Source organism: Polypterus senegalus, chromosome 14, assembly GCF_016835505.1.
Source record: "Polypterus senegalus isolate Bchr_013 chromosome 14, ASM1683550v1, whole genome shotgun sequence".
Classification (NCBI taxonomy): Eukaryota; Metazoa; Chordata; class Cladistia; order Polypteriformes; family Polypteridae; genus Polypterus; species Polypterus senegalus.
This window is the reverse complement of record NC_053167.1, coordinates 44,551,685-44,566,480: the sequence shown is the minus strand read 5'-3', so window position 1 is coordinate 44,566,480 and position 14,796 is coordinate 44,551,685. Positions and strand designations below refer to the sequence as shown.

Genomic DNA, 14,796 nt, shown 5'->3' with positions numbered 1-14,796 from the left:
CAGGAGGATGGACAATGGAAGTGACATTAGTGAGGGAGTGGCTGACAATCATCCATTCTGCAGCAGGAGAAGAAAGCAAGGCATTAGCACACAGTGATGGCTTCTGGTCTGGTGGGTAATTACTATCACCAAAGCCCTTAAGCTGTCTCACATGCACCAGGGAAGAAAGACCTTGGTCAGAGAGTCCTCTACGGAGGAAGAAGAACCTCTCGAAAGGATGGACATCTCAGCAGCACTCCATAATTTGGATTTTTATGGTGGAGTGTCTAGAGGGAAGTCACTCTAGAGCAAAAGGCATATGACTGTTTAAAGAGCCTGAGGAAACAGTTTCTGTTGTCTGCCAAGATAAAAATGTAATACTTTTGGCAGAATGCAAAGCAGTATGTCGAAGACTAGGAACTGCTCCTCACCTACCCAATACCATTTCTATGGTAAAGCTTGCTGGTGATAGTGTCTTGTTATTGGGGTTCTTCTTAGTGGAAAGGACAGAGAGACTGGTCAGAAATGAGGAAAGGATAAATGCAGCCAAACAGAAAGAAGTCTTTGAAGAAAACCTGGTCCAGTGTACAGACAACCTTAGACCAGGGTGACTACTCACCTTTTGCACAACAGTGTCCCAAAGCATACATCCAAGACAATGCTGGAGTGGCTTTGGGACAAGTCCCTATAGAATATCTGTGGAGAAACTAGAAGATGGCAGTTTACAGATTCTTCCCATCCAATGTAATGGAGCCTGAGTGGATCTGCCATGAAAAATAGGATAAACTGTCCAACTCCAGGTATGCTCCTACAAATAATCTTCTACAAAGTACTGAATTCAAGGTTTGAATATTAACACAAATGAAAAATTTCAGTATATAATTTTCAATAAGTTTACAAACCTTACTAAAAACATGTTTTCACTTTGTCATTATGGGTTATTGAATGTAGATTGAAAGGTCAAAAATGGCTAATGTATCCTTTTAGAATTCAATCTGCAAAACAATATAGTGTGACGAAAGTGAAGAAGTCTCCATACTTTCTGAATCCACTGTATACCTGCAGTATTGAGCGCATTCCTGTGTTGCGCTGGAGCCCATCACAGGCAGGGAGAAATAAACCTTAGGACACAATGAAAGCAGACACACTCAAGACAGTTTCAAGGCCAAGAATGACTAAATAAACTATTGGTAGGCCCAAAAGAGCATGCAGTTATTGTAATATTTCCTGTAATTTTGAAACATTATAATTTCTTTTTCTTAAATTAGTGTAGGGCATGTTAGCTTTATAGGCATTGATCACTAGGACTAGTAATGAGGGTGACAGAGGGACCAAATCTATGTGCTCAGTCACTAGACCATTTAAAAGAAAATAATGTAAATGATGGTATAATGTAAAAAGTATATATGGTATAATTAATGCTGTACTTCACTATGAAATTCATTATGAAGCCAGAATTGTGATTTCTGCGAGACACCTCCACTCTGCACACAGATGTTGCCCTTTGCTGCCCAGCTCTCCTGCAGTTGGGATGCACATCTCTCTGTGTTGCCACGCTCTGGCATCGACATTGTGACATTTCTTCAAGCCAAATTTAAACAAGGCCCTACAGATAAGCACATATTTCACTGCTTGCCGTTTGTCTAATGAAGCTAATAAATTCTAGGATGCAGCGTGCTCTTTTCCTATGACAAGTTCATAGCTTTGCGTAAATTAAAACGCAGCAAAGATGCCCATAAAGTGTTATAAAGCTGTTTTACTGGAGAAATTGTTAAATTCATTTCTAATTTTTTAAGGCAGATATGAATCTTGTCACAGGATGCTAGACTGTGCATTAATGCAACCTCCACTGTAGTTCAATTTGCATTAATAGTGTTTGCCAAACAAGAGTTTAACTAAATTTTCCTTTTGTTCCTGTTTCCCTTCCCATTATTCCTTAGTCTACCAGCATGGAGGATGAAACTTCACCCACAGAATCAGACCTGGAGATAGAAAACACATTGCTCCCTTGGAAACAGCAGCCACGTTCCAGTGGGTTGAAGCGACAGAAACGGGACTGGGTCATCCCGCCAGTCAATGTGCCAGAGAACTCCAGAGGGCCATTTCCCCAAATGCTTGTCAGAGTAAGTATGAAATGCACTTATCAAAGTGTCCATTTTTGGAAGTGCTCCATTTTCTCAGCTAGACATTTACGTATCCAAACAGGGGAACACTGTTGCAATTCTCTAAGGTGAAACAAGTCACTTATTCAGTGCTTAAAACGGTGATGACCTTTTCTCATTCTATAAACAAGCGACAGGGTAAATCATAATGTTGAAATGGGGTTCTGGGCCTACTACCCATCTTAAAGCTGATATATAGCATTCTTCCTTTTTACATCACATCTTAATCCTTAAATGTGGTGCCACTTTAATAGAAGCAGAAGATTCAGAAAAGAAAGGTTCAGTTATTGTATACTCAATGCAAAAAACTTAAAATTTTGGTAGACATCCCTATTCTGTAAATGAGTGGTTGTGCATAGAGACGGCAGAGGAACATCTTATGCGGCCCTGTTGGACCCCAGTGTTAGACTCAACAGACTCCTACGTGCTGCCAGAACACTGAAAACTGGATACTGAATCAGTGACAATGGTAAATTATGTGGGTGTGATGTTAAACAACATAGCTTTTAGTTTAAATAGCTGTTGTCACACCTACTTCTGTGATTCTATGACAAGACTATACGCCAGGCTGGATTTTTAGGAATGTATTTGAGGAAGATTTCTTAAGGGTATGCAAAGTTGTGCTTTCTTTGGCTGTTTTGCACTGGGAGCAGCACAGTTACTTAATGTACACTGTGGCATGTTGCTTTATTACTTCATGTGAAAACCTGTGAAAATGACATAGGGAAAGTTATTTCTGGGCTGAAACAAGATAGAAAATATATGCATGGTGTAACATTCACATGTATACAGGGACTTCAGGCACAGTGGGTAGCGCTGCTGCCTCGCAGTTAGAAGACCCGCGTTCATTTCCTGGGTCCTCCCTGCATGAAGTTTGCATGTTCTCCCCGTGTCTGCATGGGTTTCCTCTGGGTGCTCCGGTTTCCTCCCACAGTCCAAAGACATGCAAGTTAGGTGCATTGGCAATTCTAAATTGTCCTTGGTGTGTGTGTGTGTGTGCCCTGCGGTGGGCTGGCGCCCTGCCCGGGGTTTCTTTCCTGCCTTGCACCCTGTGTTGGCTGGGATTGGGTCTAGCAGACCCTGTGACCCTTTAATTAGGATATAGCAGGTTGGATAATGGATGGAGGGATGAAATATATTATGGTCGGGTCACACTGTGTTTTGGAGGCAAGAAACAAAGTAGCAACCTGTGGTTTAAAATCCAGACATAGCCATAGTACATAATGGGGGACTGTTTATCCCCACCTTCATATTTTCCCATCAAGCTGCCTTTGTGCAAATTACCTTGAAAATATTTTAATAGGCCATTTATTATGTTAAAAACAGGGCAGTCAAATGTGGAAACCCTTAAAACATTACCCAAAAATAGCCCAAGTTGCAGGGAACTCCGCATAGGCAGAAAACAGTTTTGGATCCCCATGTTGGTTCATAAAAACTGACATGTCTACATTGATCTGACACATAGGACTTAAAATATATTAAAATATATATAAAATTATGACATAGGACATAAAGAGACTGTGGGTAGGGGTCTATGTTACATAATTAAATGGCTACTTCATGATAGCTGTAAGCCTGGGGATATTCTTAAACATTCGGACCCTGTTCTGGCCTGTGGACCTGTGAGAAGAGTAATGGCACATTCTACCAAAGGACTGAGGAGTCCATAGTATCCCATTGAAGCACTCTTAAACTCACAAGAAACAAACAAGAGTTCTAAAGTTGAAGCGAGAGAATGGTGACAGAGTAAAAGACAAAAGCACAAATAAAAAGATGTCTCAATATTTAACTTTATAACACAAAGAAACGCCAAACTGATTACCAGAAAATACAGCGAGGCACAAAAATGGCTACACTCGTCAGAAAATATACATCTGGCATCCTTATTAGGATAATACCTGTTGCAGCTAGCAGAGTTAACCTTCTTCTGGATTAAAAACCAAAGCACAGAAAAGAGTTTCAGTGTACAACATTTGATGCCACCATGTGCCAACCAGCTCCACCCTACATGTGTGATTCTTGAACTTAAGGGTTGTTTCTGATGATTTCAGCTTCCAATTCAAAAAGGTGACAGAGTTGTAATTTTTGTTTATTAAAGTATTATATTAACTTTTTTTGGAAAATGCTCCTTTGTTTTTGTTTTGTTTTTTTTTTACTTTGCTTGGGATTTTTAATTTCCTCACAGTAACAGAAAAAATGGACTTTATTTCCAGAATTAGAGCCCAGCATTGCAACCTGTATGACATTATTTATCTTTGAACCAATTATTCTGTATAATCATTTACCTACTCTTCACTATAGGGTTATTGCCCCCTAACGTTCTTAAAGTGCTACTCGGAGAGAAAGCAATTTTCCAATTTATTTAAGCCTGAGGCCAGACTGTTTGTTTCTCAATTGCCCCACTGTGTAGCATCACCATGGACAAAAGCTTGCAAAACCTCCAAAACTAATGGCTCATATAGGCTTTCATCTCGATTCACTCTCTAGCACTCTCCATCAGTGCTCGGGGGTTTTAACAGTGTGGATACACACTTGCTGTGTTATTGTAATGGCATTTCATTAAATGATTGTTCAAGGGACAGGCAGTAAGGGAATGTGCTTTGTTTGACTGAAAAGACATTGCAGCTGTAGATCCTCCTTGCACTGCACTGTAGATGGGATAGGTGCTCAAAATAAGGCATCTTGTAAAGTGAAGGACCACAAACCTATTGATTTGGTTGGTATTTTGCATTACTCCTGACAGGCACACACATACTTTAGTAAGTGCATGTTTCTTTCCATAAAATCTCATCTCTTTCCTATTCCCAACAAGGCAGAATGTTAAAAAGAAGTTTAAAGTAGGAGCTGTCCATCTGGATGCACCACCTTAGAAGTTGTAGGTCCGTTTTTTTCTTAACCGAATTTGACACAAAGTTCTCAATGAAACATAAACCACTGCCTAGAAATATTCCTAGTGCATTTAGTGTTCTTAACAAACACAATAAACAGAAATGGCACATTTCATGTGAAAATTTACCAATCTCATTCTAGTAGACTTATTTAGGGCTTTGGAAAAATTTTTGTGATGATTTGATCAGAGGTGGCCTCCACTCAGCCTAGACAGACTTCAAAATTGTCTGAGTTACACCCATACACACTGACAGAACACTATTTGTTTAATAACTAGCTGTGCTACCTGTCTACGATGAGTTGCTTGATAAATGTTTTTCTCCATTTGGTCTGGTATAATAATAATACATACCCAATCCTTTTCCCTTGGGGCAGCCTTTTCCTCTTTGGACAGAGCAGCCTAATTCTGCCAGTTTCCCTTGGCATGGCTTGTCCAACTGATCACTCTCATACTCAAAGTGTTTTGCTGTGAAAAAATGGCAGCGATCACTAGATAGATAGATAGATAGATAGATAGATAGATACTTTATTAATCCCAAGGGGAAATTCACATAATCCAGCAGCAGTATACTGATACAAAGAAACAATATTAAATTAAATAGTAATAAAAATGAAAAGAATTAAAATAAAATTAATGTTCGCATTTACTCCCCCGGGTGGAATTGAAGAGTCGCATAGTACTCCATTGACCTGATTTAGCAATACTAGCACAGTCATGTTGGGGCTTTTGTTTTCCATTCTTCACGTTGACTTATTGTTAACTTATCAATCATTAGCATTACAGGTATAAATCTTGTTCACTTGGCCAATGTGGGTGCAAGAAAGTCACTGCCACGCTGCCTGTATAACACAGAAAAACAGAATGGGCTGTTAAGACAGGTATCCTATTTTTAGACCCTTATGTGAATTTTTTAAAATTATTTTTGATTTTTGTGTCCCTTCTTTTACGTGTTTTGTCTATTTTTAAATTTTTCCTTCTAACTCTAGCAACCAGTGAAACACAGAGATGCACATTTTACTCATTGTCATTTTATTACGTTGATTTCTATTTGTTTGGAAGTTACTCTCTGTTAGACATAGTCAGTGTTAATGTTTGCAGTGCACCATCTGTTGGAATATATTTTGTAAAGCATGTAGTAATAAAATGAAATTTTCAGTCCAACAGATGTTACGAATCCCATATCAAATTGCATGTAACCGAGACATAGTATCAACACACAGATATACAGACGCACATACAGACACTTGTCCTTTTATTAAGGTGAATTAGAAGTTTTGAGCGTGATGAAATATGTCATGATTTAAATGCAATCCAATTAATATGCTACAGGGAACAAAACAAAAGACATTCAATATGGCATTGGTTATGAATTATCATTTTACCACATCCGGTTAGGGATTGGTTATTGACTCTAAACTGGATAAGGAGTTTCAGAAAATGAATGGATGTAATAATTCCAATTTAGCTAAGGAGGACAGTACATTAAAAATGTATTGGAGAGACCGTCTTAAAACACACAGTAGTAGAAACACTTCAGTAAAGTTAATTCTAATTGTAGGATCCATTGAGAAATGTATATTTAAGAATGCCCTGACCTCTCTTCAGTCTGGTCCACTAAAGTATTTAGCTGCCCCCTGGAATGGCAAATGTATGTCAGATCACATCACTGAAACTTCCCTCAGTGAGAGGCTGAATGAGGGCACAGAAGGCCAGTCCAGGTTTTGGCAGAATTCACCCCGTCAGTGTTACTGTCTTCTATCTCCCTTGGTTCTCTTTTCCCTTTGTGCATCAGAATACATCGATCTTCTCTACTGAAAGTGGTCTGTGGGTCACACAACAGGCTACTGTATGGATTTAAACTGAACATATCCTTCCAGCTACTTCTGTGTTTCTGAATCATTTAATCCAAAAGTACAGGCTACCATACTATATAGTAAAAAATAGAGCTAAACGCTTTGTGTAGTAGAACTGGCTACAGCACATCCATCCATCCATTGCTTCATTATAACAGACGTCAAAGATGCATGACAGTGACCAGCCTTGAATGGGATGCAGGAGTAAAGCTTACTTTGAGATGAGACTATAGAAAGAAACCCGTTAAGGGTCAAAACCCAAATGCTACCCCATCTAATCACAGCGTAAATTGAAATCAACAACAACGATTGCACCAATGTTTCATTTAAAATCACTAAGGCTAAACAACAATCAAGAAGGACATGCCTGAGTTGCTTAAGCAGCGCAGTGGTAACTGTTAGATTCATCTTTATGTCTGAAGTTCAGATTCAGGCTGGGACTGATTTTATTATCTGCTGTGTAGTGTGATGTTCAGCTGGGAAGTCAGGGCAGTTATGCCCCTTAAAAGAAGTTTTCCTAAATAAACGTGGGTCTGTTTAGCTGACTGTTCTTCCTCCTATAGTCATTTAAGACTACCACCTGCTGGCATTGAATTAGACTGTAGGTTCACATTAATCCAACTATCCATTATCCAACCTGCTATATTCTAACACAGGGTAACAGGGGTCTGCTGGAGCCCACCCCAGCCAACACAAGGCACAAGGCAGGAACAAACCCCAGGCAGGGCACCAGCCCACTGCAGGACACACACCCACACACACACACACCAAGAACACACTAGGGACAATTTAGTTTCACTAATCCACCTAACCTGCATGTCTTTGGATTGTGGGAGGAAACTGGAGTACCCGGAGGAAACCCACGCAGACACGGGGAGAACATGCAAACTCCACACAGGAAGGACACGGGAAGCAAACCCAGGTCTCCTAACTGCAAGGCAGCAGCGCTACCACTGTGCCATCGTGCCGCCCAGGTTCACATTAAGACAGAAGCAATTGGAGTAGGAGATAAGGATGCATTACCATCCTTTAATTCAGGTTGTGCAGTTCTTAGTCAAATGACTCACAGTTTGAGAGTCCCGGGTTCAAATCAAGACTCATTTACTGTTTGTTTGAAGTTTGCATGTTCTGCCATATGGGACTTTTCTGATTACTTACCAAAGACACTCTGGTTTGAATTTTTTATAACGTTATACTCCCCTGGTTTGAAGATTGCTCCTTGTGTTCAAGGTTTTTTCCTGCACTGCTGCAATTGTTGATCTATTGGCTCTCTATTTGTTGAAATCAGTGGAAATGGAGAGTGAATGATGATGCTTTTTTGTCCTTAATAGCTTTAGTTTTACTGTGGTAAAATGGCACAGGTAATGGCACTGCTGTCTGGTTAGCATTGCTGCCTCACAGTTCCAAAGTCCTAGATTTAAGTCCAGGCCTGCTCACTGCCACTTTTCCCATGTCTGTATGGGTTTCTGCCTGATGCTATGATTTCCTTTTCCACATTTCAAAGACGTATAGGTTGGAATGCTCTTAATTAGCGTTGTTTTAAGTGCAAACATGTGCACAGTGATGAGCTGATGTCAATGCAGGGTTGGTTCCTGCTTCACCCACAATGCGGACAGGAGAGGCACAGGCTCCCCACAACCCAGAATTGCATTAGTGGCTACAAAAATAGAAGGATCAATGATGTTCTTCTTTTTTATTTAAACTGGTCACCTTTAAGCCAGTGACTCCTAAAACAGACCTGCAATGGCATTTAATAAAAAAGAAGTTATGTTTTCTCCAGGTGTCAAAATTAGATGTGATACATAATTCAGGATGATATGAGATGAGAAGGCGTGAGAGAAATACAAAAGCAAACAAGCTGGCGGTAATTCATTTTTCTTAATGAGATAACAAGCTGTTTCTGCTAATGATGTCAGCAGTTTGTAACTTTGCATTAGCCGGGCACTCTCTGGGAGGAGGACATGACATCATGGCACCTTTTTCCACTGTCATTAATAAGGCAAGTTTTGCTGTTTCATTAACAACAGCTTTGTCAGCAGCAAAATACGAAGGAAGCCTGGACTCCTGTAAATGAGCTTCAGAGTGCAGAAGTTGATGATTTTGACCAGCCTAATGTAAAATCCATTTGCTTGCTGCATTGCTGTGTGCTATTTGGCTTGCACATCGGTACACCTTGCTAGTTTGTAAAGCATTAGAAAGTCATAAGCAGACTCAATGAGGAGAAGAGGTCACTGGGACCAGACAGCTCATCACTGTCCTATTTATCATTCAGGATTTAAAGGCGCCCACAGTGGAGCTTTAGACCACACCACTGTAGTGCACTGTGAGGAAAAAAAACACGCCAGACAACATTTTCTTAATGCAAGCAAAAACTCCTGACTGTTTATTGAACATACTTAAACTATATACGACTGTTGCCTATTCGCTCATCACCCCGCCGCCTCCCACACTGCAGTGTGTATGAGTTGCGTCTTTAGAGGCACAACACTTCCAGCCACTACATCACTACTTAAAATATTCTACTAATAATTCTTAGCTGAATATTTTTGAAGTGAATAAATATATCATTGTTATAAAAAAATATTCATACTCTTGGAGTTTTCACATTGTATTGTATACAACATTGAATCATGGTGGATTCCATTTGGATTTTTTGACACTGAAAACAAATCTCGACAAAGTGGTTTACATTAAATAGAAAAATAAAACACAAAACGATTGTTTAAGTAACCCCTTTAAATTTTCGTTTAGTACAGGGGTTCTCAAACTGTGGGGCAGGCTCCCCTAGGGGGATGTAAAGTAACAAAAAGGGGGGTGCAAAGATGTGAAAAAAAGAAAACAAGAATGGAAAATATGAAAATACATCTATTGAAACTAAAACAAATTAACTTAAACTGCATTCTGATACTAAAAAAATAAATATAGAGTTAGATAAATGTCGATAAAAGTTAAGTAGGTATAATAAAATATGCATCTATGATATATCATTAATTAAAAAAGAATAAATTGGTATTAGTGGGCTCCTTTCAAAAAAAACGTTAGGAGGGGCGCAATTAAAACTGCAAAGGTTGAGAAACGCTGGTTTAGTAAATGCAGCAATTACAGCTTTAACTCTGTGTCTCTATCAGCTTTGTATCAGCTTTGCACATCTGGACATTGAGATTTTTCCAAATTTGACTTGCCAAACTGCCCAGCTCTGTTGAGCTGCATAGGGATTGTGAGTGAACAGCCTTTTTCAAGCCCAGACACAAATTGTCCTACATTGGATTGAGATGTGGACTCTGACTTGGCCACTCCAGGACATTTACATTAGTTTTTAAGCCATTCCTGTATATCTCTAGCTTTATGCTTGAGGTTGTTGTTTTTCTGGAAAGTAGGGTGCAGATTTCTTGCAAAATTCAGCACGTTTTCCTCTAGGATTTCTCTGTATTTTGATGCATTCATTTTATTCTCACAATCCTTCATTGCCTACTGCCGAGAAGCATTCTCATAACCTAATGTTGCCATAATTATACTTCACAGTGGGGAAGGTGTATTATTAATAATGTGCAGTGTTAGGCTTACTTCAGTGGTTCTCAACCTGTGGGGCAGGCCCCCCTAGGGGGGTGCGAAGTAACAAAAAGGGGGGCGCGAAGATGTGAAAAAAAGAAAACAACAATCAAAAATATGAAAAAAACATCTGTTGAAACCAAAACAAATTAACTTAAACTACATTCTGATACTAGAACAATAAATATAGAGTTAGATAAATGTCTATAAAACTTAAGTAGGTATAATAAAATATGCATCTACATTAAAAAAATGTTAGGGGGGCGCAATTAAAACTGTTATGAAAACTCGGGTCGCAAATCAGTGGCGTAGCTACAATGGGGCAAGGGGTGCAATGCATCAGGCCCATCAGGCCTCTTTTTTTGCGGCGCTCTCATCAGGTGATTAGGGCATCAGACCATCAGTCACAGTCAAATTAGTTAGACTGATCGTATTGCTTATTAATTTAAGTAACTTTGTAGTAAGGACTTTCACATGTCCGTATTTAACGATTTTAGCCACCGTCAGTCAGCATTTTTACATTTTCCCACAATTACATTATTTTCATTAGCGCCGTCCGACTCGGCCGGGCTGGGCGGCACATTGTGTACAGACGGCGGTGGCTAAAAACAAAGCGACATGTTCGATTCATTCTCCGAAAGGCTATAGCTTAGTTATGAAGCAGGCAAGCAGCTTCCCACGATCGTCGACAAACGGCTTACCACTTCCGTCTATTTCTCAGTCAGTTCTGTTAGGTAAGTGAATCGATCAGCATCAAATGGCCGTATGTCGAACAGCACAATCACGTATGCCGTGTGCCAACTGCCAAATTAGTGAATCTTATGCTCCTAGGCCTAGCCACTTGGCGGCTTAGCCTATTGTTTCTTCTTAGATTTCACTTCCGCAGGTGAGTGCACGCGTAAACGTAACGTACATATTTTGTAGCGTCAGATTCAGGTTTTCTGCACAGAAAATACAATTCTGTTAATAGCCTACTTAACGGATTCTTACATTACGTAGATTTTTCTGGGTCCTTGGAAAATGCCAAAACACGAGAGTGGTGCAGCGAAAAGAAGGACAAAGAAAGAGGACGAGGAGGCAAAGATCGCAAAATTGGCAAAAATAACTGGCTTTTTTACTGTAAACACTGTTTCCAACCTCGTCAGGCGCCATCACCTTTGCCATCTACGGCATCTGGGTCAATCCCTTCCTCAAGTGAAAATCCGGTAGACGCTGCTGACGACACAGAAATATTTGTGAATGAAAAAGTGGACTCGGCATGTGTTGTACTTGAAGATGAGCACGAAGGTCAGTCAGGTGATTCATCTTCTGCTTCCACCCTAGAATACGACAGTGATGACTATTCACTGTCTTCTACCCGGATTCCATCATGCACTGCATCCACTGCTATGAAGTCTGTGATAGTAACGCCCGCAGAAAAATACCCAACAGATAAAGGTCACTTTGGAAGAAATTTAACTCTGGAAGAAATCAAGTTTATTGTGAAAAATGGATGTTGTAGACCAAACATAGAATTCCCGGCTTTCCCGCATCAGGAGAAGAGTGGCAGCAATGCAGGTCGATGATTCAATGTGTCTTACTATGAGAAGAAAAACGAAGCCGGCTTGGTGCTTCCCAGATTTTGGCTCTGTTATTCCGAGAAATTAAATGTCTGTTACTGCCAACCATGTTGGTTGTTTTCTGGCAGTTCGAATACTGATCCGTGGGCTCAAGATTTTAGTGACTGGAAACATTTGACAAGAGCCATTAAACGCCATGAACGAGCGGCAGAACATCATCGAGCTTGCCAAGTATACAGACTGCATGAAACGCAAGCAACAATTGATGAAGTAAGCAGAATAGCTGTGCAGGAAGCAGAAAAGTTACTGGAAGAAGGTCATACACCATATAGTAAACGTTAGTTTGACCTTAGCTTGCAACAACTTAGCATTTCGTGGTCACCGAGAAGATCGTCATGCGGAGAACGTGACAAACAAGGGCAACTTTCTTGCGGTGATTGGGCTTCTTGCTAAATACGATCTGGTTTTAGAGGAACTCTTAAGGAAGCCAAAAGGCAGCTTGACATACCTGAGCCCTCAGATTCAGAATGAAATAATATGCCTTCTTGGTGATGCGGTTGTTTCCAATATCCGGAAAGATATTCTGCAGTCTCCATTTTTTTCTGTGATTGCTGACACCACTCAAGACGTGGCGAAGGTAGATCAAATTAGCATAATTTTTCGATATATTATTGTGCAGTGCGTTGATGGCGTACACAAAAAGCTAGAAATCCATGAATCGTTCTTGGGTTTTGACATTTGTGACAATCAGAAATCTTCAAGCATAGCTGATCAAGTCCTGCAATCGCTTGAAACGCACGGATTAGATCTCGATAAACTACATGGTCAGGGTTATGATGGGGCTTCAAATATGAGTGGTCAATACAATGGGCTCCAGGCTGTTCTCCAAGAAAAGCAACCTCTTGCTCATTACGTTCATTGTGCAAACCATAATTTGAATCTGGTGTTGAACGATTCTGTCAAAGGCGTTAGAGAAGTGGGAAACTTCTACGATTTGGTGGAAGCTGTCTACGTGTTTTTCGGGCATAGCATCTCCAGATGGGCTCTATTAGAGGGTGACAGAGAAACGATATTTATGAAAACTCTCAAGAAACTTTGTCCAACGAGATAGTTGTCTAGAAACGATGCGTTAGTGGCCATTCAATTCAGATATGCGAGTGTACTGAAACTGCTAACACAAATAGTTTTATGTTCCAAAAACAAGAAAGAGCGTGACGATGCAGCAGCAATAAAGGGAAAATTGGAGACATTTGAAACAGTGATTCTTTTGGTTCTTGAAACCAGAGTTGTGACAGCCATAAACGTTGTGTCAACGTTATTCGAAGCAGAACAGCAAGTTTTGAGCAAAGCAGTGACCCACTTGGAACGTGTCTACAATGAAATAAACGACCTGAGGAATAATTTTGAAGGGGTCAAAAACTAGGCTGTAAGAATGGCTCAAGGATGGGGTATTAATCCTAAATTTAAGCCGAAAAGATCGCGAGCTGTTAGGAGACATTTTGATGAACTTGCAAGAGATGAAAGAATTGATGGTGCAGAAAAGAATTTGGAAATTTTAGTTTTTAACAAAACGCTTGATATCATTATTTCTCAACTTCGTACGAGGTTTCTTGCCCATTAGAAGATTGCAGACTTGTTTAAGTCAGTGACGCCCAAGTTCATGTCTCAAGGTGATGACCAGGAGCTATATGATGCCTCTATAAAGTTAGTGAATATGTATTCAAAGGACATAACTGCAGACTATTGCACCGAAGTATTGTCCTTCAAAAACGCGTTCAAACAAGATTTATGTCGAATGAAAAGTGTCCGTGATTTGGCTGATTTTTTGATTGTGGAAAATTACTTATCATCATCAAGTTTTCCAAACATAGTCACAGTTCTGATCTTGTTTCTGACATTGCCAATCACTGTATGTTCAGCAGAGCGCACATTTTCAAAATTGAAGATTATAAAGAATTATTTGCGGAGTACAATGACAGAGATGAGACTTTCTGCATTCGCTGTGCTATCGATTGAAAGTCGACGAGCCATGAAATTGGACACCAATGAGCTTGTAGCAGAATTTGCAAGAAAGAAAGCAAGAAAACAAAAATTCTGATGTGTGCAGACAGTACAGTGTCAGGTAACTCACTTGTCAGGTTATCAGTCACGTATTAGTATTACATGTACTTAATTTATGATATCATAATAATCATAACAATGGTATTTTACATAATTATAGACGTTCCGTACTTCCGTATTGTATGGGATTATTGGGACAATTTCGTATTTCGGCGCCCCTGTCTGTCTGTCCCATTTGCCGTTGCCGTGAGGCCTGAGCCCCTGACGAATATTGAACGGAATGCTGAAATGCTCATTATATTCCGTGTTGAAAGTTTTATCCGTCGTGATTTTGATATGTAAACATAGATAATCCTTTATTTTTATTTTTCTATCGTACCGGCTGAGACAACAGACGAGTACAGTGTATATACACTATTAGGCAATAACGCCAAGTCGCCAACACACATCTGTTTTTACGCTTTGCAAAACAAAACTATATTTTTCTCCGAACATCGTTTGTAATGGTTTCCTTCTCAATCTATCTTGTCTTCAAGCATTTCAGCAACGAGAGCCCCCCCTCCGGAGTGTGAGCGCACGAAGTGCGCAGGTTTGGGGCCCATTCAATGATGATTGCACCCGGGCCCCTGTGAACCTTGCTACGCCGTTATCGCAAATACTTAAAGGTTGAGAAATGCTGGCTTACTTTAAACATGAATTTTAGTCAGCTGACCAAAATCCTTAATTTTAGACTCATCAGACAC

General features: G+C 40.0%; 1 protein-coding gene across 1 annotated transcript in view; it reads left to right on the top strand.

Moving 5' to 3' along the window:
* The window catches only part of cdh4 (cadherin 4, type 1, R-cadherin (retinal)), a 1,132,965-nt gene that overhangs the window by 777,154 nt on the left and 341,015 nt on the right, over window positions 1–14,796 (top strand). Inside the window, exon 5 of the mRNA XM_039735522.1 lies at window positions 1,920–2,102. Coding sequence (XP_039591456.1) covers window positions 1,920–2,102 — 183 coding nt within the window. The remainder of the gene's footprint in view (window positions 1–1,919; window positions 2,103–14,796) is intronic.